Here is a 20,497-nt window from a genome sequence, read left to right as displayed (position 1 = left end):
AAGGGAGAAAGTAACATTTATTAGCACTTATTTTATGAAAGGCATTATGCTGAGCACTTTGCTTATATCATCACATTTAATCCTCACAACAGTTCTACAAGGTACTTACTATGTGCAGATAACAACAAGGCACTTATAGTATTAATTTTTGCACAGCTACTAAGTAATAGAACCAAGATTCAAATTTTGATATGACTCCAAAGTCCATTGTTTTGATTAGACCAATATAGGCATTACCAGAGCATCAATGAAACTTCAAAAAGAGAGATTGGCACAATTATCAGACAAATTGATTTGGGAAATAGCATTTTGGATGGACTTGCATAAACAACTATTAGGAAAAGGTGAAGAGGTTACATTGAAACTTCATCATAAACATAAACTGTTAAACAACCTGAACCGTGAAAGGTGCTACAATCAAGGTTTTAATTCAATGCCTTCTGATTTGCTTTCCTCTTTCTCCTCCTCCACCCTATCTCCAAGGAAGCTATAGTGACCTTGCAAGTCATCACCCATGCAGAGAAGACAGGGTGCTGAAATGTCTTTCCAGTCCTGACACGAAGGAATATGAATGTGTTTGACATCTTCATTTCCAGGAATGAAGCCAAATAGTTTCTTTATGCGCTCCATGATAAGAAAGCGTGAGTGTTGTTCTGCAGCTTGTTCAAAGAGCTCTCTCTCATTGTGAAGGTAGTTGGTCCAGTAGCAATGTTGCAGAGTGGTGAGGGGAGAGCAGCACCTGGCCAAACAGCAGGAGACTAGAGCAATGATGGTTGCCAAGGTGATCAAAATCCAGCCCAGCATCTTCACATAATTATTTAAAAGAAAAACAGAAAACATCAATACATTGAGAAACAGCCATCGTAGGAGGGATTCCTACAAAACTGAGAACTAAACTGTGGATAAGATACTCGTTTTTCTAGTTTTTAACGTATTAATAAGGTGCTGATCATTTAGCATGGATATAAGTGTGAGGGAGGGTGTAGACCCAGCCATTAAACTTGGTTTTTGAATTACAAAGAATTTTTACCAGTCAACTTGCAATGGATTCTAAGTGCTGTCCTTGCAGTGGCAGACGCTATAACCCACCAATTACCCTTGCATAAGGTACACAAACTATGTCCTTTGCTTTTAGCTCAACCTTTTCAACCATCAGGTAGAGGCCCATGCATTCTCTGGGGGCTTAATAAATATTTGATAATGATGGTGATGAAAATGATGATATGATAGATAATAATGGTAGCCTTCTAAGGCATCTTCAATGATGTGCCAACAAGTATTCATTGATGTATCTTCCTGAGTTGCTCTTTTATTTTTGGTAACCAAAGAAGAAAGTCAGTGAGCAGATTCTTATGTCCCTAAATGTAAAGAACCTTACTATTTTCCTTTTCATTTCCCTCCTCCTTCAAATAGTCATTTGCTGACTGGTTTTATGACTTGTTTTGAAATACACTTTGAAAGAAAAATGAACTAGATTTTATTTACAACTATTTAGTTTCCACCATTAAAGACTGATATGAATGGCTGTTTTCTACTCTCACAATCCTTTTTTCCTTTTAATTATTCTTTTTACCAATATTTAGCTGTTGTTATGGAAAGTGAGAGACACAAATTCCATACATTTAGGGAAGCCAGCAGTAGGTAGCCATAGTCTGGGAGGGGAAGGTCTCTTCCACAGTTTGTGATTTACGAACAGGCCTGGAATTACCCATGTGTGTACAGCTGGATAGTGCACTTTATGGAAGCTAAAACCTACAAAATGATACTCATCACAAACTTAATAGAAGCCAGCATGGTGGAGGAAAGGCCATCTCAGATGCCCATTAATTCAACTTAATCAACTGTCATTTATTGAGCCCTAGGTTGACTTCCCACCATGCATGGTGCTTGGTTATGGTGATTCAGATGTGAATAATTTAAGATATATTCAATCTTTTCAGAGTCTTTAATCCTAAAGAGGAAGACAAAATAGCAAGCCAAGAAATAAAATAAAATATGGTAGTTTTTATATGAATTAACACAGGTTGGGAGGAAGCACAATGGAAGAGAAATGAACTTGTTTAAAAGAGAGGGGTATCAAGGAATCCATCCCTGAGGAGGTGATGCCCAGACTTAAATTATTAAAGAGAAGTTCACCAGATCTGAGAAGTTGAGGAGAGTTCTAGTAAGAGAAGAAGACAGAAAAATAAGAGTGTGAAGAGTTGGGAAGACCTCCAGAAGTTTGGATTCACAGGGTCATAGGAGTCATGTGGAAAATTAGTCAAGGGCCAGATACTGAAGGATCTAGTATGTCATGGCAATAATTTGAATTTGTACTTAGGCTGGTAGGAAATCATTGAGGGATGTAATATGGGGCATGTGGGGAAGGCTCATCACAATTTGTATTTAAGACAGATAATTTTGGTCTGAGTTTAGAAGGCAAATTGAAATGGAGTGCAACTATAGTCAGGAAGATATTTTAGAATGAAGAAGGGATTCGAAGAAGGGTAGAGAAGGGATTCGAACTTAATATGTTCCGTGGTCACCCCTGAATAATTCAACTGAAAGAGAGCATGTATTCCTCAAATGAGATTGACATTCAAGACAGTTGCAGAAGTGGCCTGGTGAAATGGAAACAGCATGATCTTTGAATATCTTTATCAGCTATTAGCTATTAGCTCTATGAACTTATGAAAGTTCAATAAACTCTTTGAGCTTTTGTTTCTTCATCTGTAAAATTGGGTTGATTATACTTGTTCTTAAGGTCATGAGGATTAGAGTTAAGATATAAAATGTTTATGCACTATATGATGAGCATCTCAATAAATATTAGTTTTGTTGTTACTAAATCAAAAAATCCACTGGCTGAGGGCACTCAGAGCTGTAAAACCATCTTTTCACAGAAGCCTGTATACCATTAAATAAGACATTTTATTTTGACCACAAGAAAATCTTATCATTGTGTATTACCTCTTAGCTTTCCTTAAGCAAGAACATTTTTGAAAGTAAAAATTGCCCCATTGATTGTTTGACATTTCAATTATATTCATATAGCTCCTCTACCTGAGCTTTAGGGCCAGTATAAAAAGGTTGAGACAAAGCCTATCTTAATGGCATTTCCAATTTTGCCTAAACTAGGCTATATGCAACACTTCAGCATTCTGTTCATTGATAGCAATTGTTTTCAACTAAGTATCATTGGCACTTCTAAATTTTAGTAACTAAAAAGTAATAGGGCAAAAAAAAATGTCTTTGCAATAAGTAGTATAAAAATAATATTTTACTGTATTACAGTGGTTTGAAAATGTGTTTTTTCCCCAAATCCCTTGGAAAAATGGATGAAAGTAAATGACTCTTCCTTTACTAACAAAAATGTACTTTTACATTTTTTATATTTAACCTATAAGTGCATTAGGTTCAGGCCTTCCTGCCACTTCACCCCACCCCTCACATAAACCTGTCTAAGGACACTTAGACAGGTTTAAAATCATCATTGAAATTTATTTTTAATTACCATTAAGCTTCCTGTAATTTTAGATGATATTATAATATATAAGAATGCATATTTTTAAAAATGCATACTTAGAATATATATGTAGCATGATGAAATGTAGTAATATAGTAATAATTTTAATAACAATACCTAAAATGCATTGGTTTTATAGATTCAGATTCTGGACACAGTACTGAGCACTTTAGATATATTTGCTCATTTACTCCTCATACCAACCCTATGTGGTAGATCCTATAAATGTCCCCATTTTACAGCTGAGAAAAGTAAAGCATGCATAAGTTATATAACTCACTTAAAATTTTGCAGGTTAATAAATGGCAAAGTTAGCCTCAAACCCAGGTCTGCTGGCTCCAAAGCCCAGCATCTTAACTGTATTTATATAGTCACTCAGTAGACATCAGTTTGATAAATGGCATCTAGTTTGTGTTCTATAATCGGACAATCTGAGAAGCAGTAGGAATGTGAGTGGTTTCCAGTGACTGTAGTTAATAAGGGATAGGATAACAGAACAAAATCAAGAACTTACTTGTGACTGGTATCTGTGCCGAAGAGTTACTTCATCTCTTACGAGGGTCACATCAGATGGAGTTGATTTGCGACATGGAAATCCAGCTATGATCTCTTCCCGTTTGCTGGCAGTGACATTGTCAAATACTGGGTAATGGTCCACAGATGCAAATTCACTTGCTGCACATTCGTAGTAGGTGCCTGTTAGCAGGGTTGTCGCCAGCCATGTCAATGGAGCAACGAGTGCCCTCCCTGTGATGCTGAAGAACCTAAGGCAAGCCAGCTTGCGCTCCAGGGGGCTGATTCTCCGCTGTGGACGGGCACAGCTGCAGCAGTATTCACTGGTAATTGTCCACATGTGGCTTCTCAGAGCATAGCCAGCAACCAGAAGGATCAAGGCAGGAAGGACTAGAAAAGCAGAGCCGTAATAGACGTTTTTCCCAACCTGACAGGGACATCTGAATGCAAAAGAGGAGAACAGTTGTTGCCCACCAATAGTCAAAGCACCAATTAAAGAATTGATAAATGTTCCACTTCTCTGCAGAGAAGATACCATACTGTTGCGGGTTGGGCCCATCGTTGGGAAGCTCCTTCACAAATCAGCTTGTAACCCTTTCTGATCATTAGACTCCTTCAGGTATAACCATTTTATGAGCTCTTACTGGTTTAACTGGTTGTGTCAGTTGACCCAACATCCTTACATGTTTAAAGGATTCTAGCATCTTTCCTTGTGTACCTTGGGAATCCCGAGCTAATAAATGCGCTTCAGATTACAGCTGGAAGAAATTGAAGGAGAGATTCATGTGGTATGAGTGATGGGGAAAACTTGTTCAGTGCATCTCCCCACTCAAAAGAGGATGGCTTGCTTGCAAAGCAGATAGCTGCCATCGTCCCATGTGCTGCTTTGGGTGACACAAAATGCTCAGCACCAGCAAACGAAACATTGGAAGCAAAACAGAGACCATTCTTACCTTTGTACTAGTCCAGGATTTGGTTACTATGAAATTATGGCATAAAGAATAATGGAAATTATCAGAAACTGGAGTGTATCTGGAGTGTCTATGACCCAAGAGCTCTGCCAGAAGATCCCAAAAGCTTTCCCAAAAGAGATGAACAAGTCTTGGATACCCCTAAAGCCCAATCACAACAAAAGCGTTCTAACTTTGCATAAAAAAATCTTTGTATTGACAGAATCTAATATAATAATGTGTTGCTTTATAAGTTAAGTTGCAAATTTGTTTATAAGATATGTTTTTGTTATATGAACATATGATGTTTAGATATTAAAGTTATATATCTATAAAGAAGAAATAAAATGATCAAATATATTTTGTGTAACTTCTATATAAAAGGCATTGGATTAGGCTTGGCTGGGCTTATAAAAAGTGAATAAAATATAAATTTTTGTTCTCAAATAAACTCTCAACCGGACATGTTTAAATACATAATTAGTGAATTGACACATAATGCTGAGGAAGTCATCCAAAGTGCGCACAAAAAGACAAAGAAACAAAGTATTTTAAAAACCAATTAAAGAAAATAGAAGACAAAATTAAGCAACTCCATGATAATCTAATAGGAGTTCCAGAAGAAAAAAAATGAAGGAATAGGCAGAGAAACAATATTTGAAGAGAAGTAACTGAGAATTTTGCAGAATCAAAGATCGTTCTCACATCAGAAGAGCGTTAGATGTTATGAGCAACGCAGATAAAGATAAATCCACATATAGACACATCATAATAAAACTGCAGAGCCTGAAAAATAAAGAGATATTCTTAAAAGCTACCAGAAAGAAGAGATACAAAACCTGCAAAAGAATGACAATAGACTGACAAGAGATTTCTTATCAGTAACAATAGAGACTTGAAGATAGTATCTTCAGAGTGCTTAGTACCAGTTAAACTATCATTCAAGACAGAACAAAATAAAGATGTATTAGACTAAGGGAATTTACTACTCACAAAACCTCATTAAAAGGAGTATTAAAGAGTGTATTTCAATAAGGAGAAAAATGAACTCTGAGGAAAGACATGGGAGTTAAAAACAATGATAAATACAAATATGATTTTTAAAAGATATTCTTTTATTTATTAGAAATACTACTTTTTAATTTAAAAGATCCAACTAAGGCAGTACATGGTTATAATAAGATATCACTACTAAAATGCCTAAAATTAAAGACTGACTGACTATACCATATGTTGGTGAGGATTGTGGCGTAACTGGAACTCGCACACCCTGATGGTGGGAATGTATAATGGAACAACCACTTTGGAAAATTGTCAGTTTCTTTAAAAGTTAACTATACATCCACCATACAATACATTCATTTATCTCCTAAGTATTTACTCGAGAGAAATGGAAGCATATGTCCAAATGAAAACTTGTACATGAATGTCCATTGCAGTTTTATTTATAATACCTGCAAAATGGAAACAACATAAATATCCAGCAACAGGTGAGTAGATCAACAAATTGATATATCTCCATATAATGGAATACTAACCAGCAAGACAAAAGGAATAAACTATTGATACACACAATAAAAAGAATGAATTCAAAATAATTTCTTGATTCAAAGAATTTCAGCAAAGGAGTACACATATGTGTGACTATACAAAATTCTTTAAAAATGTAAATTAATATACACTAACAGAAAATAGAACCGTGTTTGTCTATGGAATGGAGGCAGAGAAATGAGAAGAGAGAGATAGCAAGGGGCATCAAAAAACTTTTGGGCATTGAATCAATTTGTACCAGAGGATTTTAATTTATGGAGGTGACTGAGAGGCTAATGCCATTGAAAGAAGAATTTATTGCTTACATTTACCAAGAGAAAGGGGCATGCCAAGACCACACAGCGCCACACGCAGATGCACCAGGTTTGGTCAGGAGGCAGAAAGGCAGAGAGGAAAGCGTAGGCCAGAGCTTTTACTGGGATTTCTGTGGAAAAGGCAAGACAGGGCAGGGAACCAGCTTTTTGACTGGCTAGTTTAAACAATTCTGGCAGGCTTTGGAGCATAGGGGCTGATGCTACATGTCTGGTAACTGCGTCTGGATTGAACTAGAGCAGGGGAAATACTGGTTTGGTGTGTGAGAGCTGAGCAGGTAGTTCAGAGTATGGGCTCTGTATTGCAAGGGAGATGTAAACTACTTTGGCTGTTAGTGTGAAATGCCTGTTACTAATGGATGCCATGTAGGCAAAGAATCCAAGATAACACAGTTAAAATAGATGGAAATGTTAATTATATTGATTGATTTGATGGTTTCAGGGGTATGTAAATATGTCAAAACTCATCAAATTATAAATCAATTATCTCAATAAAACAGTAAAAATTTTAGGTATAATTATTAAATAATAGAAATACAGTGCATAAATTATTCAAAAAGCAGAGAAAATAAAAGGAAAGATCGACAGGAAAAGAGATAATAAACAAAGGGGAAAGGATGGCAAAAACACAAAAGAATGGTAGAAATAAGACCAAACACGTCAATAACCACAAAAAAATTTTTGAATAGCTGACAATTACTAGGTGCTTACTACATGTCAGGCACTGTTTTAAGAGCTTTGTCTTATTTAATTCCCACAATAACCCTATGATGAGCTACTAATGTTATCCTCAGCTTGTTTAATGATGAGAACACTGAGGTATGGAGAGATTAAGGGAGTTTCACGTGATCACACAGAGATGAGTGGAAGAGCCAGGATTAAGACCCAAGTGGTCTGGAACATGCTCTTACCCCCACACCAGAGCTGGAGTAAACTCATCTACAAAGTGATTAAAAAACAGACTCATGCTACTTACAAATGACACGCCTAAAACTAGACTACACAAAGCTTGAAAAATAAAGGTATTGAAATATAGATCACTGGGAATAATATTAATACAAGCAAAACTGAACTGAAGGCAAAAAGCATCAAAAAAGCTAATTTTGAACACTGTCATAAGGAACAATGCATTATGAAATACGACAATCATCAACTTGTATATCTGTGACTGCATAACTTTAAAATATAGAAAGCAAGAACTGATAAAATTACAAGGAGAAATTCTTATAATCATAGAGCAAAGTTTTTAACATATCTTTATCAGAAATGATTGGTCAATAAACATTAGAAAGGGTATAAAAGATGGGGAGAACAAAATTATTAGGCTGGTGCAAAAGTAATTGCAGTTTTTGTAATTGTTTTTAACCTTTTAAACCGCAATAACTTTTGCACCAACCTAGAAAGCTTTGTCTAAGATACATATAGTATCCCATACCCTAAAAATAGAGAATGAACATTTATATAAGTTCCCAATAAATCATTTGACAACACATACTGATCATGTACAAGATCACAAGAGAAATTTCAGCATTAATGTCCAATAACAAGGAAACAGATTTAAAAACCATGGTAATAAAATAGGGGTTGGTAATCTGTGGTTCAGGGACCAAACTGACTTACTGCCTGTTTTATATGACTTTTGACCTAAAAATAGGTTTTACATATTATTAAAATGATTTAAAATAAAAAAACATATTTGTGACATGAAAATTACATGAAATTTAAATCTCAGTGTTTATAAATATTTATTGGTGTGATATATAGATGATGTATTGAAGAATTATACATTTGAAACCTATGTAATTTTACTAACCATTGTCACCCCAATAAATTTAATAAATAAATACATATGTATTTATTTACTTATTGGTAAATATCCATGCCTATTGCTGAGATGTCTACAGTTGCTTGCTTTCCCACCATAGCAGCAGAGTTGAGTAGTTGTAACAGTCTGTACGGCCATAAATCCTAAAATATTAACTATTCAGCCCTCTACAGAAAAAGTTTTCTGACGTCAGCTAGAGCTGTGAAAATAACTACAGTGAAAGCTATGGATATGTATAAATCTTAAAAATAACTTTGAAGGGAAAATACAAGTTGTAGGATACATGCAATATGATACATTATGTAAAGTTTTAAAACAAAATATTACGTATTCTTTATGTTTGCTAACATGCACTATTTTAAAACATGCATAGGAATGATAAATATCAAATTCTGGGTAGTAGGCCACTGAGGAGGAAAGCATGGGATTAAGGAGGGCACAGGATATTCCAGCTGTTATCAGGACTATGTTATTCCTTAAAACAAAGCCTGAAGTATATAGGCAACTGTTGAAAGATGTAATGACTTCATGTGTGGTACTAGTGTGTAACTTATCAAATGATTGTGAATGATTACATCTATGAGCAATCAGTTTTCTTTTGAATTTGTAGCCAAATGGTCTCCTTGTAAAACATAGCTCGCTGTTGCCTATCTAGCCAACATATAAAATGTCTGCTGCTTCAAGAGGGACCCACCAGCTCATTCACTTAGTGCACGCGGGCACAGGGGTAAGGGAGATCAGGTCTGACAGCTACAGCTGTCCTCAGGGGGTGCCAAGCAAATCAACAAGTTTTATGTAAAATCTGGTTAAATTAAACACCAAAAGCAGCCTTAAATAGAAAAAGAAGTTGCAAAAATTTAACAAGCTCCTGGACAGATGTTATGGTAGCTCAGAGTGGCTTTGCCTTGTCTAGAGTTTGCGGATGATCTCAGATGGTAATCATTTGGCTGACAGGACAGTAGATATCCTTCTCTTTTAGTATCTCCCCAAGTCTCCACTCAGCTGCCCAGGTACTTCCCAAAGGAACAGTATAGGGGAGTGGCCCAGCTCACCATTTACTTGGGTTGGTTTGACACTGCAGATGCAATGAGAGTAAAGAAAGGATATTTCCAATCCCAGCTCCGAATTCAGTCCTAGGCCACCGAAAGAACTCTTAATAAAAGAGGAAAAACTTTTCTTCTGCATTATTTTTAAATGACTCTTCTCTCTAATTTGCTACCAAGGCAGACATCATAGGTCATCTACATGTTTGAAACAACCTCTGTGCTTTCTTCTATTTAAGTGAAGTGTGGTTTTACATAAAAAGAAGGAGCCTGTGGACCACAAGAGTCGCGTGGATCCTAAGAGCTGCTGAGGGCAACTGAATTTCACAGTGTGCAAACCGGCAAACCAGTGTCCCAGAGCCAGTGCCTACAGCTGTGCTTGTGCACACTGCTCTTACACAGCAGCGCCAGACAGGGACTCCTTCCTTAAGCCTTACGGTCCTGGCTTCAGGGCCAAGGAGAAGGGGAGACCTATCAGACTGGAGGAAGAGCTGGCTTTTCCCAATGTACCCATGATGTCCTGGATTCTCACAATGGCTCTGACGTTACCACACCACAGTCATTAGAGTTTAGTAAAACTGATTGCTGTACCATCTCTCCCCTCCCATTAAGTCCACAGGCCTTTTCCATGTTTTTCTCAGGGACCTCGCATCCAGAGTCCAGAATTGTCTCAAACTGGGCCTAGCAATGATGTAGGTAGGATCTGCCGGCAGTTTCTGGGTGTGGGCCAGGATCGTGTCTCGTGTAGCCAAGGAATGGACACACGGATAGAGAGAGGCAAAAAGTTGTAAAGGAAGATAGTTTATTAGAGGCAGGAAAAGAGATTGCAGCTCCTGAGCAGGAGGGGGTACCCCAAACTGGGAAGCCCAGGGACCTTCCCTTGCCTGCTTATGGAGGGGGGCTGGAGCCTTTTAATGGAATTCATCTATTAGGTTTGTCCTGTTTGACTAGGCTGAAGGGATTAACAAACCCATTCCTATCTATCAGATCTGCTCCTTTGTCTGGCCAAAAGGGATTGAGATAATTCATTAACCTCAAGGCACATTCTCATATCTCTGTCCTGGAGTGAAGGAGACATTCCAGAATCTGGAGTTTCAAGATATGGCTGCTTTTCTGTTTATTCCACCAGGGACCTTCCTGTCTACCTAGCAACACACTAATTAACCTGTCTCAGCAGCCTTAGCAGCTTTTGTGAATCTACCTGTAAAATATCTTGCTGTAACATTACAGTGTGTGCAGAAAAATAATTTTTTTTTTTTGGAGGCAGCAAATTTAGCCCAAATGCCTTTGTTGCCTCCTTTCCAGCTAAATTGGAACAAATTTCTTAACCTTTCTGACTTTTAGTTTCCTAGTTTACAACACGGTAATGATGACAGTACTGACTACTTCACAGATCGTAGTTGAATTAAAATGACATAAAGAAAGTGGAAACCATGTCGTAAACTGTAAAGTTTATATAAATATAAAGTGCTATTAATTTGCTACAGAAAAGCCCCCCATCTTCTACAATACAGCAAAACTAATTTTCCTGAGAATGGTGTCATAGAACATAGGCATTAATGGAAATAACTTAAATATTGTAGAATTCCATTCAGCTGCAAAAATAATCTATAATAATTAGTATTTATATCGTGCATTATAATGTAGTTTATAGCACACATTATCTCTTTGATACTCACAATTATTCAGTGAGGTGGGTATTATTATTGCCGTTTCACAGATGTGGAAACTGAGCCAGAGAGCAATAAAATGGCTTGCCTAAGTCACACAGCCAGAACTGCAGCTTAGCCTGAGCCTCCCAGATCCTCCTAGGCTCTTTCAACTACACCACACTCTTCTTCAAAGTCGTCAGTAGTCTGTCACTTTATAGCAAGAATTTTCCAGAACACATAGGCCTAATTGACTCAAGCTGTAAGAAGTAAGAAATTACTTTCTTAAATTGAGTTTTATGCTTCTATTTCTGGAAACATTTTGATCTTCCACACCCTGCAGTTGTCAAGATGAGAGGGTTTCTTGTTTTAACTTTAAACATCTATACTTCTGCATAAATAATAGAGCTTTCAATAGCTAACATCTCAGGTATGTACTATCAAAAGAAAGCTAAGGGCTCGCTTTCTCTGCCAGCCAGAATCATTATATATTATTAAACTGTAGAACACCCATTTTGAGCAACAGTTTTATAAGCAAATATCAGCACCTGATTCTATTACTCCTTCAAGTTGCTGTTTATGAAAAATAAGTTACCAAGTAAATTTGAGTTTTGTAATCACACAAGATTGGGGGGGGGGGGTCTGCGATGCCCCAGTATTTGGGGGATAATGTAATGTCCATTAGAGTTGTTGATTAGGTCTGAACCCAGGATTTAGTGCCTATGGATTGCTGATCCTGCCTTGAATTCACACAACAATCAATACAAAGACTGAATAATGCCAACATTTAGATCCATCTTGGATTGTGAAGGTTTCTGTATGTGATTTTAAAACAATGCCTTGGCATGAGAACAAAACACCACTCTCATACTCCCTTGGGCTAAAGAATTTTCCATAGCTGGTGCTTCTGGTCTGATTTCCCACTCTCGGCTTTTAAGCCTGTAGATTACAACTCATCCTCGCAGGCAGTATTTATTTGATGTGTGGCTGGTACGTGGCTACAGCACAGTCCTGTTTATGATTGTACTCTCCAGTCCGCAAAGAGCAAAAGCAGGAGAGTGAAAAAGTAGCACTTGTGTCTCAAAGCAAGAAGGGACTTGCACAAACAAAACAAAGCCAAAGAAAAGAAATCGAAGATCACAGTCTTCATTTCAAGCACTATGTCTCGCCCTGCACACAGAAGACCAGAATACCAAAAAATAGTAAGATCTTTTTATAAATATATTTTCAAAGACATTTGTTTCTAGGTCAGAAAAAATGTTTTCTTAAGTGATTTCTGATTTATTTTGAAAGGTGACGTTTTAAGTAGAGTTTTTCAGTAGAACAAGGGAGCATTTAGTGGATTATAAATGACACCTCTGGGAATAATTACAATGATCTCTTACATACTGTAACAGAGTAATCAATTCTTTTTTTTTTTAGAATAATGAATTCTTAATACATATTTCAGCGTCTTCTTTTCTGACTAATTATATTTACAAAAGTGTCAAAATTTTTCTTGTCTTGACAGAAAATATGAAAAGCTTAAGCAATTCTTTGTATTTCATACTTGTGTTATAATTTGTTGTATTTCATACTTCATGAAATAGGAAATAAAATGTATAGAAAATAGTGGATTATATAGTAAATTAAATAGGAATAGGTCATCAAAAACTCGGTATTAAAAGATTGCCTTTAAAACTATATTTCCTAGTCTTAAATGTAAGTGGTTATTATTGTAATTTGGTATGTGCTGCTATCTTTTCTACATATTCCAAGTTTAGAGTTATTTTTAAAACTTAATTATTTGCAGATTAAATGTGGATATTCTTCTTTAATCTTAATCCTTTTATTATAGTTTTAGGCATTCAGAAGTTGCAGATGTAAAAACTCATCATTAAGTTTAAAGCTTTGTTAATTATTTCAGGAAACTGATGGGCATTGCATAAAATTAAGTAATTTCAGTCATGGATACTTAAAATTGTATGACTAACCCATGCACATCCCCGTTGGAAATGCCTGCAGATACCGTTTCTGGCATTCCGGGATCTTGATTTATTTTTATGTGGGGCTCTCAAATGCTAATAAAATATTGTACACAGTTCATATTATACCTAGATCAGTTGATAAAAACACCTAATATATCCCAAAAGCCCTGAAATAATGGTGTTTTATTTTTCATATATGGAAATTATTGTTTTAAAAACTGATAAAGTTATGTTGACTTTTTTGTGATCAGAAAATGTCATTATTTCAGCTTGGCCTTAATTATAAATAGGCACAATGCTGAGACTCGAGCATAGAGGGATGGTATAATTTTCTGTCCTTTTCAAATTCTTTTGTTTTACTGCTAGTGATAAAACCATGTTATCATTCCCTGTCTCTTTCTTTCTTTTTCACCTTTGTTTATGTTTATGCTGCAGCATTGAAACATAGCAGTAATTTATCTTTGGCAATGGTTCCTTATATGTTAGGCAGATATTTCATGTCTAAATTACAGTCATTTCTTGTGACTTATGATTAGGTTCTTAAAATAAGAACAGAATTAAAATTGAATACATCATGACCCTTTCGTGATTTAACAACATTTTGTTCAAATCACTTATTTTACGTTCCTTATTTTCTAGTAGAAATATTAACGTACTTATTATTTTTTTATACCTGAATTGTATATGTTAGTGCCCTCAATGTGATATCAATTAACATACATAAAGTATATTCTACATACATTTATGACATTTTGATTTATATTTTTCAACATAAACTATGTCTACATGTGCTGTATAATATTTAGATTCCAACCAGTTAAAACTTATTTAGTGATAACAAATATTCTACTTCACAAAAAAATAATTGGTCATGATATAAACCCATACAAAAGGGAGTGCACACAGGTGGTTATGGGCCAATTTTGGAAGTATTTGGATCAAAATTACATAACATTTTATAGAAGCCACTTCATTGAATAAACAATTTTATTGGTTTCTTGAGCCATTTCTGCCCATGATTAAAAAAAAGAAATGGAATACATATTATCAGGCCTTATCTTCTCCTCCATGGTTTTCTATCTAAGCTATCTGGGCCTAGAAGTAAGGATACCTCCTCTAGTGTGGAATCTACATTTGACCTTTCATGAAAATACAAGATTATGCACAAAATAAGATTATTTTCAACAGTGGTACTCCTTCCCACCTCCCTCTCTCACCCACTTTTACTCCAAACAGTGGCTTCTTTTGTGCACCTCAGAGATAATTGCTATGTGAGAGTGGGGCCTACAATCTCAGACTCCATCTTGGCTCTGCCAATTGCTAGCTAGTTAGACAAGTCACTCAGTTCTCCTGAGGCCTCATTCCCTCCTCTGTAGAAGTGAGAGCATTGGAATACATTATCTCTAACATCCCCTTTCCGTTTTTAGATAGTGTTCAGTAGTAGACATAAAACAGAGAGACTTTTAGAAATGGATTGATTGAGCTTTGTGTTTTCTGTTTCCCATATTTTCAACCTATCTATGCTAAACCAAACCTAAATTATCCTCAGTTTTGACTTTAATTCACCCTGAAAATAAGATATATTTTTGGAGATCTATAAGGAAAGTGAAAAATATCCTTTTTTCTCTAAGTATAAAGAAAAAAATCATAAATTTGTTGCTATAGTTGGGTTTATCCTGATGGTCTTCTTGGCAGATCTGGAACCCATTTAGGATTGTGCAGACTCATAAGAAGTCTCACCCAGTTATTCTTCCAACCAAACACATGGGCAGTTATACCAAAGGACATTCTAGAACAACAGGAATTTATATTAGCAATTAGTTTTTTTTTTTTTAATTTTCTCCGTGAAAATATGTTGCCAGTTATATAATATATAAGCAAATGCATAGAAATATGTTCTCATGTTAAGAAATTAATTTTATTTCACGGCTTGTTTTCCCCCCAGGAATGTATCCAAATATGGGTGTAATTTGTTGTCAATAGTGAAAATTGTTGCAATAATTAGTAGGAGGTTGGAAAAAAATGAACAGATGACCTGGAAGGCTGTTTTTAACTAGAAAGTTTTGTAAATAAAGATAGAGTAGTATATTGTTTATAACTTTGCCTGTAATGTAAAACCATCTATTTTTCTCCAGAACAAAGACCTCTTTGTCCTCACCTATGGAGCTCTTGTTGCCCAACTGTGTAAGGATTATGAAAAAGATGAAGATGTGAATAAATATTTAGATAAAATGTAAGTAGAAGCCTTTCATTCTTGTAGAGTGTGTACATTGTTTCTTAAACTCCTCTGCATTTTGTCTACCTCTAACGACTTCTTCTATTTCAATAAATAACATAAAGCTAAATATACTTTCTTACAGCTGCCATTTGGGTAGTCATAAAGCATAAAGTAGTAGGAAGAAACTTTTTCCATGAATATCAAGCATGGAATGTTTTCTTTTGAGTTAGAAATCATTTCTTTGTTAGGATGTGGTAGAACTGAAATCTTTTTTTTTTTTAAATATGATGTATTATCAAATTTGCTTCTATTCAAGTCTTTTGTTTTAACATTATTCCTTGCAGTATAAATACATGCTTACATAAGCATAGACCATCTATGGAAGGATATGCAAAAATTACTAATGGCAGTTGCCTGAGAGAACTGGGAGATGAGGGATTATGGGTAGAAGGGAAATTTACTTTTTCTTATGTAGTGTTTTTATTGTTTGGACACTTTTACCATTACTATGCTTTACTTAAAATACATACTAAATAGAGGAACCCACTTCTTCCTTTTAAAATAAAGTGTATCTTCATTAATGGAAATTCCTTCTGTACAAATTCAGCCTTTAATCAGAATAATTATATGATCATCAGATTATTGCCCAATAATAAAATATCTGCCAATATTTTTTGAACCTTTTAACTATGGATCCTGAAAAGGATTCTAACAGGGCAATGACTACTTAGAAGATTTAGTTAGACAGGTTGAATGGGAAATTAAGCCTCATTGAACATTTTAGAGCTTTTTAAAAGGGTTCGTTATATTTTCAGTTGGCATACAGGAAAAACAAAACAAAACATAAAGAAAGCTTGAAAGAATTTTTTTCTCCCAAACCCTTGGTTTTCTCCCTTTCTATATGCTTATCCTTTTTCAATTGAAAAATTCTTTTTCATTGTCTTGTATTTATTTATTTCGATCCACGTACTTTAAAAAAGTTTTTTTTATTTCCTCTTAATTAGTCAGGAGCACTTCCTCAGTTAAACTGTCTGTAAAAGTGGGAGCTGTTTAAGATATTTTACACTTAAGTCATACTTAAACATGTGATATATAGAGGATGCCAAAAAATGTATATACATTTTAAGAAAGGAAAAAACTATTAAAACTGTACTACTCGATATGTACCGATAACAAAAGATGAATACAAGTCACATTTGACTTGTGCAATTACAAGAGGTGCTCAAAGTGGTTACCATCAGCTTACAGACACTTCTGATTACGGTGAACTACTGCTTGAGCAACACTGACCAAAGTGTCCACTTGTATACATTTTTGTGGCACCCCCAGTATAGCATTTCCAGAAGTTACATCATTTTATTTAGCTTATGTTAAATGTGCATTGTTTTGTGGAACATTGGTAGAAAATGAGGATATTTATTTATTTGACTAAAAATATACCTCTGGTTAGATACTACTTGAATGCCCATTTTAACAAATACAAGTGAAATATTAGTTAAAGAATAATTTTGAGAGGCTTCAGAAAGGACTTGCCTTAAGAAAAACCATAATTCACATTTAGGTTTCTTTAATAGCTTCTGCTAAGAGCGTCTTACATTTTTAATTTGATATATAAATATACAAAATATCTTTTTGCAGAAACCTACCCTTTGACCAAAGCAAGATATATATGCTGACTGACCATAACATTTTGGCTTACCATCACTGTTCCCGGTGGCCCAGCTTGTGCATGTGTATAAAAATGAGAAAACACTGGAAACATTTTTAAAATCCTGATAACAACTTTATTTCTGTAAAGTATACGTTGTGCTTTTTAAAAGTCTTTTCAGTGTGAACTTCCTAACTAGAATCACAAAACATTTTTTCTTGAAAGACAAGTTAGCTAAACTGAATGTTGCTATCCACTCAGAATTATACATAGGATATCTCATAGATTTAGTGAATTCATGAGCACTCTGCCATCAAATCAGTCTTCCTCAATCTCCAAGTCACCAAATATCTCCCCCCACTTTTTAGACCCTATGCAGTAAATATTGCCTCTACAAACTCTGGTATTTTGATCTTGTTGGGCCTTCTGTTGCTCCATTCAAATCATTTCACTTGTTTGTGTACATGTGGCTGTGGAATTAAAAGATCAATTTTGAGTCAGTGGTTTGGCAAAAGCAGCCTTACTCTTTTTATTTCCACTGTTAGGTCATTTATCCTCAACTAGATTGAAAATTCTTAGGTTTACCTTGTTGAGGGTGTCTGCTCAGCCATTTTAGCTGCATACTCAGTTGCATGATCACATCTCAACAAAATGCTTTCCGAATTGTACTTCAGGTACTATGTACTCAAGCTATTCACTATGCGGTGGAGCTAATCCAAATATCTTTTCTCAAGTCCCAGAGATTCAGTTTCCCTGGAATGAAAAATGAATTTTCTGAACTTGGCTTTTTCTCTGTTCACTGACATTCAGAGTTCTGGCTGCTGAAATCTGCACTGGCAACAAAAATTGATTTCTCTATTCCCTTCTTCCTCTCCTTCCAGATCCTATCCCAGACATGCCTACACTCCTACCATGATAACTATGCTAAGAGAGGAATGAGCATCCGGTACCACACCTATAGCAGGCAACAAGTTAGCTAGATTCTCATTCTGTTTCTGTCAACAGCTAAAGATGAGAAAGATAGCTGCTAATGAGAAACATTAGGCTACAAACACCAACCAACTTTCTTTACCTTTAGCTTACACTGTCAAGTTTGGGCCAGCCCTGACTCCTCAAATTCCTTTGCTTGTAAACTGGTTAATATTTCCTGAATGTGTTGCTCTCTTTTTCTGTGGTCTGTGGGACAAAGAAGGAGCCCACTGCCAAATAGCCATTTGACTTGTCACATTTGGTTTAGTTTGTTATCCACTTGTGCAAGTGCTAAATAGATGAATCCGTTCTTCAGCATTGATAAACTTCACTAATTACTCAAATATAATTTTCAGACCACAATCTTTCATCCACAGGGGATATGGTATTGGAACACGGCTGGTGGAAGACTTTTTGGCTCGAGCTTGTGTGAGAAGATGCCATAGTTACTCAGAAATTATAGACATAATTGCTCAGGTAAATGCATTTTCTTTTTCTTTTCTTTCTTTCTTCCTTTTTTTTCTCTCTCTCTCTTTTTTTTTTAGCTCTGTCAATATGTTTTGAAAATCTTTGATTCATCCTGAGTTTGGTGGTTTTCTGCTCTGCCTGAACAGGTTCCATCCATCCATTATTAGGTGCTAACAGAGGGGATTCTGATTTAAAAAGCACTTTATTTTAGCACAGAGATAAAGCTATTGTGAACAGAAATAAATGCTTCTAGGCATTTAAGCATCTATCGATTTTCCTGACCAAATGGTATGTGTGGAGTATATGTCCCACACTGGGAAAAATGTTTTCAGTAGGTAAACAAAGGGGAGTGTAATAAGGCAGGCTTATAACATGCATGCCCCAAACCAACTTCTGTATGTAAAATCATTTTCAGCAGGTGGAAGGAGGTTACTTTTGGCTGCCTCAGAGAATATTGTTGTAGCCATTTCATTTCCGGAGCAATGTTTTCCCAAGAGAAAAACATTTCCCATCAATGTACACGTATGTCCTCTAAGAACTTTCACAGCCCTGATATATGAGAGACAACTTGGAATCATCTGGGACTAGCTCAGATTCCTTAGATATAAAATGAGATTGGGAAATGCATCCTTAGCCAGAATTCTTTTAATCTGCAGGCCTATGGTTACTAACCTAGTGTTGTTCATTTGTGGGAGACGTTGAACGTATGCATGCATATGAGATATTTATAAGGTCCAGATATGCTGCCTCCAGGTTCTCATAACTGACTAATTAAATCAGTCTCGTTCTTCTTTTCTCTCGTGATCCTTAATATTGTTATACATTGCCGTACTGATTCTTCACATTAATGGCAATAATCATTCTACACAGTGCTTTGTGGTTCTAAACACAGTTTTACGTAGTTTTTGCCTTTCATCTTTTCAGTATCCCCGGGAATTACGCAAGGTAGGAGTTGTTATCTCCAATTTCCAAATAAGAAAACTGAGTCCCAGAAAGAATATGATAAAAATTACATTCCAGTGTATGAGAAAGAAAATTTATACATTAAAAAACACCTAAATGAAAGATTTTTCCACTTACTGTTATTATTACTTTCATTATTTCATGACTTATGAATCATGCAGTTGAAGTTGAAATCTAAGTCTTCAAGTCCTAGTGCAGTTTACCACACTAATTAACTGGTTAAAATATTTTTTCTTTCCATATTTGCAGAATATAACTGAGATCTAGAAGCATCAGTTTGAAAAATGAAATATTTTTTCACTAAACCAGTTCTATGTGCAATACTACAAGAATACTAGCTCTTTTAATGGAAAGTAAATATTCAAAATATATACATATAGATTGTTGTGTCTATTTCTGTAAAAAGTGCCCTTGGGATTTTGATGGGGATTATATTGAATCTATAGATTGCTTTGGGTAGTATAGACATTTTAATAATATTAAGTCTCCCAATCCATGACCGTGGGATGTCATTCCATTTGTTGTTGTCTTATTTAATTTATTTCATCAATGTTTGATAGTTTTTAGTACACAAATCTTTCACCTCCCTAGTTAAATTAATTCCTAGGTATTTTATCCTTTTTTAGTGCTATTGTAAGTAAGATTGTTTTCTTAATTTCTTTTTTGGATAGGTCGTTGTTAGTATGCAGAAATACAACTGATTTTTGTTTGCTGATTTTGTATCCTGCAACTTTTCTGAAATCATTTCTTAGTTACAACACCTTTGTGTGTGTGTGTGTGTGTGTGTGTGTGTGTAGAGTCTTTAGGGTTTTCCACCTATAAGATCATATGATCTTCAAAAAGATAGAATTTTACATCTTTCTTTCCAATATTGATTCCTTTTTTTTTTTCTTGGCTAATTGCTCCGGCTAGACTTC

General features: G+C 35.5%; 2 protein-coding genes across 4 annotated transcripts in view; one reads left to right on the top strand and one right to left on the bottom strand.

The window, feature by feature from the left end:
- Positions 1 to 20,497, bottom strand: part of CALHM5 (calcium homeostasis modulator family member 5) — a 75,197-nt gene continuing 54,700 nt past the window's right edge. Inside the window, exons 3-4 of one of the 3 annotated variants that reach the window (XM_074333470.1) lie at positions 4,020 to 4,458; positions 1 to 804 (exon numbers count right to left, since the gene is read on the bottom strand). In XM_074333470.1, coding sequence (XP_074189571.1) covers positions 418 to 804; positions 4,020 to 4,458 — 826 coding nt within the window. In that variant the 3' untranslated portion in view covers positions 1 to 417. Of the gene's footprint in view, positions 805 to 4,019; positions 4,776 to 20,497 lie in introns of those variants that run through there. The other 2 variants (XM_074333472.1, XM_019741341.2) reach the window with 2 other exon arrangements.
- Positions 12,067 to 20,497, top strand: part of TRAPPC3L (trafficking protein particle complex subunit 3L) — a 44,019-nt gene continuing 35,588 nt past the window's right edge. Inside the window, exons 1-3 of the mRNA XM_019741330.2 lie at positions 12,067 to 12,549; positions 15,450 to 15,547; positions 18,527 to 18,626. Of these exons, the coding sequence (XP_019596889.1) occupies positions 12,508 to 12,549; positions 15,450 to 15,547; positions 18,527 to 18,626 (240 nt within the window). The 5' untranslated portion in view covers positions 12,067 to 12,507. The remainder of the gene's footprint in view (positions 12,550 to 15,449; positions 15,548 to 18,526; positions 18,627 to 20,497) is intronic.

Source organism: Rhinolophus sinicus, linkage group LG05 (genome assembly GCF_036562045.2).
Source record: "Rhinolophus sinicus isolate RSC01 linkage group LG05, ASM3656204v1, whole genome shotgun sequence".
NCBI classification, from domain to species: Eukaryota; Metazoa; Chordata; class Mammalia; order Chiroptera; family Rhinolophidae; genus Rhinolophus; species Rhinolophus sinicus.
The sequence above is the reverse complement of the archived record's forward strand: the minus strand, read 5'-3'. Positions and strand labels throughout refer to the sequence as shown.